The sequence below is a fragment of the Cornus florida genome, unplaced genomic scaffold, assembly GCF_030987335.1.
Source record: "Cornus florida cultivar Cherokee Brave unplaced genomic scaffold, ASM3098733v1 CherokeeBrave_3.0.0_Hap2_Chr09, whole genome shotgun sequence".
In the NCBI taxonomy this organism is placed as follows: domain Eukaryota; kingdom Viridiplantae; phylum Streptophyta; class Magnoliopsida; order Cornales; family Cornaceae; genus Cornus; species Cornus florida.
The window spans coordinates 54,329,668-54,336,163 of record NW_026775579.1 but is presented as its reverse complement, the minus strand read 5'-3'; the positions used below and the strand labels follow the sequence as shown (position 1 = coordinate 54,336,163).

Genomic DNA, 6,496 nt, shown 5'->3' with positions numbered 1-6,496 from the left:
CGTCATCTTCATAACAGCATACATCACCTTCAAGAAAGTATCAACACACTTCATATCTGCAATGGTAGAATTTAATTTGAAAAATATTAACAATAATATCAGCCAGTAATAATAAAAGCAAAATAATAACAGCAAAAATGATATATAATACATATATACATATTACAAGCCCATAATAGCAACAAATATATTACATATAAAAGAAAAAACATACCATCAGTTTCAGGAAGATCAAGAGTGCCCAAGAGAATTCCAGATTTGATCAACAATAGTATTACGCAACTGATCCATTTCTCAAAGCTGAGGCGGAAGCACATGCTCAACAATTTCATCATCTTCACCATCACTTTGAGGAGGATCGTCACCATCAAATAAATCATCAGGCTGATATTAATTTCTAATGAAGTTGTGTAATGTGCAACAAGCCATTACAATCAATACTTGTGTTGAAAACTTATAAGGAGGCATTGCCTTCAAAATAGCGAATCTCATCTTCAACAACCCAAAGCATCGCTCAATTATATTTCTCAAAGATGAATGCCTATGATTGAACACTTCCTCCTGACCACGGGGTGGTCTACTCCTACGGTATTCCTGAAAGTGGTAAGTATGACCTCGAAATGGGGCCAAATAACCAAGCTTATTGGCATACCCTGAGTCCACCAAATAATACTTATCTGCAATGTTTAGAATACGTAAAGATATATACACTATGATAAACTAACCATACATTAAGTGAAATTGTAAGATTATAATACCTGGTGGTGGAGCTGGAAAATTCATTGCCTCATTCTCAATACACTCTTTTAAAATTCTCGAATCATTAGTGGAGCCTTCCCAACCAACTAGCACATATGTGAATCTCATGTCAAAGTCACATACAGCCATTACATTTTGTGTGGTATAGCCCTTTCTACCACGAAATGGAAGTTGTGTAGCTACTGGCAGAGTTGCAGGAATGTGGGTTCCATCTATAGCTCCCACGCAATGCTTGAAGTAAGGGTAAAACCTAGGAGACCCTCTAATCTTATTCGGAATCACAGAAAAATCAGGAGGGGCAATTATATGGGTGCCCAACTGACATACTACATGCAACACAGCATGGAAGTGTCTGGAAATGATTTCAGTGGAGTGTTGAAATCTCTCTGCTACAACACGATTCCTTTGATTATGAGATAAAGTGAGCAAAAAGATTGCCACTTGTTCATATACAGTTAAAAATTTAGAATCCTTCAGCCCTATACCTTTCAGGGTACTACACAATGTTCTGAAAACTTCAGGGTACATCCTAAAATTTTCGTAACATCTTTCTCTATGGCCGTTTAGAATCTCCATAACATATGCTTTCCCCTTGTAAAATTGAATTCCTACAACGGCTCTTTTGATAGAAGTTCTGCTCTTCTAAAATAGCAGCAAATATTAAGACACTCTCATTGTCATCCTCATCGTCGTATAATTGAATTATTCTTCTTATATTGTTCCACATATCCATTGCCCTATTTAAAGATTTAATACAAGCAAAGCATTTAAGTAAATAAGCAAATCAATTCAATAATAAACAAAACATTTAAATAATAAAACAAACATTTAAATAATGGTATTAAAGTATTTGAGTAGTAACAGGCATCCAAGAAATAAAAGTATTTAAGTTATTACAGTAATCCAAATGTGAGATAATAAAAGTATTTAAGTTATTACAGTCATCCAAATGTGAGATAGTAATAAGTTAAACGATGACACAAAACGCAATCATCCATAAAAAAAAACTCAAACATCCAGTGCCCAACCAATTCTTACATCCTCAGGTGCCGAAAGAAAAAATTTCTGCCACTTCTCAGAATCATGTAATAACTTTGATACCTTAGCGAATTGGGCCATCTCAATTACAGGTATTTTTTGTAAAAGGAGCATGGAGGCGTCAAACATTTCATAATCTCTATCCTTTTTAGAGGGAGAGAGAACTTCATCATCTCCTTTCTCACATGAAGATACACGAGTAGAAGTAGAAGATGCTTTAGCTGCTTTCTCTATTGCAACTTCCATTCTCTCGGCTCTCCTCTCAGAATTCTCATTCATATTTGACAAGAGTGCAGCTATACTAGGAGATAAAGCATCTCTTTTGGCTTTTTTACCTTTACGTAAAGGTAGGGGACTGACCTCACAACCCTCTTCCTCATCATCGTCATCATTGGGAGTAGGCAAAATGATTGCGGGGGGTGCTGTAGTGGACGGGTGGGCATGCATCCCTGTTGCATATGTGTCCCCAAATATAGTCGACATCTTGTCAAATTGCTTACATCCATGCCTTTTAAACTTATTTGCATTCGCAACAACCTACAAATTTTGTTACAATATTAACCACATAACCAATAATATACAAGATTTTATTATTTATTTAGGACTAATAATTAAATTACTAACCTTACACAACCTGTCCCATCTTTCTTCCTCAACTATAACCATGCCCGTCTCATGGTTATATCCCACGCCAGTCTCCGATAATAATTTCTTAAACTCGATATAAATTTTCCTCAAACCATTAAACTTATTCCGAAGTTGGGTTAAAGAAAATTTTCTCCCTGTTTGAACATTCATTTCTTTGACCAAATAATTCCAACCACTTTTACTAAATGTTGTGCCACTACGATTATTAGCCTTAACTTCTTCCACCATAATATTAACGAATTTTTCAATGAGTGACTCATCCCATAACAATTTTCCATCATTCGTAACTTCAGCCACTTCTTCAATTGTGAGATTATCACCGCATTGTTCCACATTCATATCCATCTAACATATTAATAACAACACTATAATTAATAACAAAAAAAATAATATTAAACTAGAAATGCAATGGCAAAACGAATCAAACTCTAAGAAAAGACACACAAGAGTAGGCAGCGGGCTCCACATACATTGTTTTAATATATATGAGTAAATATAACAAAGTGAGTAAAAACCAAGCATTCATGATTTAAATTGAACTGTTGTATTTGAAGCCCCAGTTTGTGCACGGACATTTCAAGACCAGGGCAAACATTATTGTAATCCAATTAAATTGACCAGTCACAAATTGTCTAAAAAAAGGGGGGGTGAAATCGGCAAATTAACTTAACTGGGAGTACAACTAAGAAAGAAGAATTGGAAGGAACTATCAGAGTCTGACTCTACAATATATAACTAGATTCTTCTTAGATGTATTTTAAGGATGCGGAATTAGACTAATCAAAAAAAAAAAAATGGGATGCGGAATTAGACTAAAAGCGAAATTATAACGATTCATAACAAGAAGTCGACTGAGGCATCGAGCCATCAACAAATATCTAATCTGCAACCTGATAGTCCAGCCATCTACCAAAGTATACAAAAAAAAGTTCCAAAACAAAAAAAAGTTTCAAAATGCCTATTATCTACCTAGCATGAACTCATGGTTCCTCAACCTCAGCAATGAGATTGCAAGAGAGAGCACCAAATTTTACAAGTTCCATGCAAAAATTCAGATTACTAAATAGTTCATCATTAGGATATGAACATGTAAAAGAAAAATTATTGAAGATTTGTTTAAATCATGAAAATCAGATGAGGGAGACATAAAATTTAACATTGGTATAATAGATGCACAATATGCAAAGTCAAAACAAGTGACCTCAGTTTAAAAAAGAAAAAAAAAAAAAGGAAGAAACATAAGGATAACAAGGAAATAACTACAAAACATATAAATTCTTTAGAAATTATGAAAATATTAATTGAAACACACAATTACCGGAAATGAAATAAACTTGAAAATGCAGGACTGCAGATAGATGACTAAAAGAGAATCATGCACTGAAACGATAACCAAAATAACAAACGAAAACAAAATCTTCTTAATGAAGAACTGAAAAGCACAAGATGAGATCAATGGTGAGAACTCCGATCAGATAATCTAGCTTCAGGATATGGCACAGCATGGACATCATAAATAAATATAACAAGACTAGATTATAGCTCAAACTCACAATAAATACATTTAATCCGACATAACATACATACATTTCTCATTTCCTGGGCAAATTTCTTACATTTATCGACCACTATTTTGATTTAGAACTAGTAACATAATGAAAACAGACTCGTAACAAAAACCACGGCAGAGTTCAGAAAACAGTACCAGTTATTTAATCTGATACAAGAATAAAATTTGTGAAATTAGAAAGTACATTAAAAAGCAGAGTAAACTATACTATGTGCTAAAGCCTGCGAACACAACAAAGGGCTGAAAAAAGAAATAAAAATAAAAATAAATTGGACACACTAAACAAAATCCCAGTTGGGTCATTACAAGTTCAAACATTAGCAAGTGAAAAAGTACATTAAAAAGCAGCAAACCACTGTACAACTAATGCAATGATCAGAACTTCCTTATCAAGCATTAGTAAGTAGAAGCCAAGAGAAAAACACAGTGAAGCAGATGACCAAAGGTCCGATAACTCCATCAAGAAGAATGATGGTATGTCTCCTCTAAGAGGGAAACAACTATAAACAACATCTCTTTCAGTTTTTGCCCGGTCAAAAATACAATAACAATCTACGATTCTTGAACTCTTAACCAAACCATTAAAAGTAAAATGAAAAAATAAAAAAGAAAAAAAAAGGTTTCTTTGGTTCTCCAAATACACACATACAGCAGCATATTTTTCACTCATAAAATTTGGTGTTTCCTTTGATATATTTATTTCAATGACACATTTTCAATTTAATACAGTCACAATATCACTATCAACAGTGCAATGAAACATCAACCAGATAAAAAACAGAAGTTCAATAGAATCCTGATCAATCACAACATTGATCACAGACACATCAAACTAACCCAAAGGGCAATAAAACAGTTCAATTGCAGAATTTCGTTGTATCAATCACCATTAAACAACTAACAAGCATCGTAATTAATAAGAAACCCCAACACTTAAAATTCACAAATGTTTGAAGACTTAAAATGCACAAATGTTTGAAGTACGAACCGTATAATGAAATCTATAGTAAATAGATATGATATCCCTAAAATAATATAAGTCATTCAAAACCAAAGTTTTCACAAAATAATCAAATATATGAATGAAATCATAACAATTAAACAATATAGCATCGAATGCGAAAAGAAATAAAACAAATCATTGTATTTATAAGGTTGAAGCATTGCATTATGTGGATGAGTAATTTTGAAAGAAAAAAAAAAAAAAAAAATCTGTAAAGATTATCAAACTCCGAGCAAAAAATTTAACTTTTTCACTATATCTTTGGCTCTCTTTTTTTCCTTCCAAAAAAACAACAAATAATGGTTCAATAGAAGTTCTTGGAGAAGATGTTTGCACACAATCAGAGAAACCCACAAAAAATAGGAAGACGAATACAGAACCGATAGATATTAAAATAGATATTTTGGATTTAAAAGAACTAGAAACTATTCGGTTTTCAGAAACCCTCAAGAACAGAAATAAATCCAGAAAAGCATCGCGCACCATGTAATTCAACAGATCCACTTTAAAGTAAAGCAACATCAAAGGAAACAACAAAGGGAAGGTCTTTAAACAGGAGAGAAATAGAAGAGAGAGTACTCTTACCCACAATATCGCGATTCCTTTTCGTCGCCTCCCAAATCGCCCAAATCGCCAGACGTCTAGGGTTTCAGAGGAGAGAGAAAAAATCGGGCCGAATGTTGCAAACGCCTTTTAAACTTACTTCCTCCGCTACAGTATTAGACACAACTTACTTCCTCCGCTACAATATTTTTTATTGGGCTCCAGTATTGAAACAACAAAAAACACCATTTTGGTGCTTCACTTTTGGGCCCAAATTTTGCACTGTTTAAAACAATGTTTTTGCACTGTTTAAAACAAAACAATGGCTACCAAACATGTTTTGGGCCTGAACTGTAGCCCTGCAACAAAAACACTAAAGTAAAACAGCAACCAAACAGGCCCTTAGAAAATGTGATTTTAGGGAGGGTTTCTTTTTCATGTTTTTTTAGAAAATGTCGTCTTGGTGCCGGAAATCGATCGCAAAGTTCAGTTTTCTGTTATTTTTTAGCAGCTTTTTGGACCTCCATGACCAAATTTCATGGAGGGGCATTTTGGGCATTCTACATTGCGTTTTTTTTTTTAATTCTTCACGAGTCATGTAGAAAACTCAATTTTGAGGGGGGTTTTTTCTTTGTGTTTTTGCAAAACAAATCGTTTTGATGCCTAAAACAACTCGCAGATCTGGGAACCTAGTGCGTTTCAGGTTTTTCCAGAAAATGTTTTGATCTTAGGGGCATTTCGGGTATTTCACTTGGAGAATAAAATCTTCTCTTGACATGGTCATGTAGAAAACATGATTTTTGGGGGAAGGGGGGGTTTGTTCACAACTTTTTGCCAAAAAATGTAGTTTAAGCCCTCAAAACCACATTTGAAGTCCGAAAATCTGTGCAAACCCTGCACAAGCTTGAAACCCAGAAAGTTGTTTTTTTTTAAAC

At 34.0% G+C, this 6,496-nt stretch overlaps 2 protein-coding genes across 2 annotated transcripts; both read right to left on the bottom strand.

The window, feature by feature from the left end:
- Positions 1-294: 294 nt before the first annotated feature.
- Positions 295-1,287, bottom strand: LOC132272627 (protein ALP1-like). Its single transcript, XM_059773734.1, has 3 exons — positions 759-1,287; positions 442-677; positions 295-384 (listed from the first exon to the last, which is right to left on the bottom strand). Exons 1-3 carry the CDS (start codon positions 1,285-1,287, stop codon positions 295-297), a joined length of 855 nt encoding a protein of 284 aa, XP_059629717.1.
- Positions 1,288-1,767: 480 nt separating this feature from the next.
- Positions 1,768-2,790, bottom strand: LOC132272626 (uncharacterized). Its single transcript, XM_059773733.1, has 2 exons — positions 2,422-2,790; positions 1,768-2,334 (listed from the first exon to the last, which is right to left on the bottom strand). Exons 1-2 carry the CDS (start codon positions 2,788-2,790, stop codon positions 1,768-1,770), a joined length of 936 nt encoding a protein of 311 aa, XP_059629716.1.
- Between the last annotated feature and the right edge of the window lie 3,706 nt (positions 2,791-6,496).

What these genes read in the sequence shown, in the direction of transcription:
- LOC132272627 (XM_059773734.1), bottom strand. Translation starts at nt 1,287, where the DNA reads ATGTACCCTGAAGTTTTCAGAACATTGTGTAGTACCCTGAAAGGTATA. An exon ending in TTTTCCAGCTCCACCACCAG is followed by an intron (nt 678 to 758) that starts GTATTATAATCT and finishes TAAACATTGCAG; the next exon opens with ATAAGTATTATTTGGTGGAC. An exon ending in CTTATAAGTTTTCAACACAA is followed by an intron (nt 385 to 441) that starts GTATTGATTGTA and finishes AATTAATATCAG; the next exon opens with CCTGATGATTTATTTGATGG.
- LOC132272626 (XM_059773733.1), bottom strand. Translation starts at nt 2,790, where the DNA reads ATGGATATGAATGTGGAACAATGCGGTGATAATCTCACAATTGAAGAA. An exon ending in GATGGGACAGGTTGTGTAAG is followed by an intron (nt 2,335 to 2,421) that starts GTTAGTAATTTA and finishes CAAAATTTGTAG; the next exon opens with GTTGTTGCGAATGCAAATAA.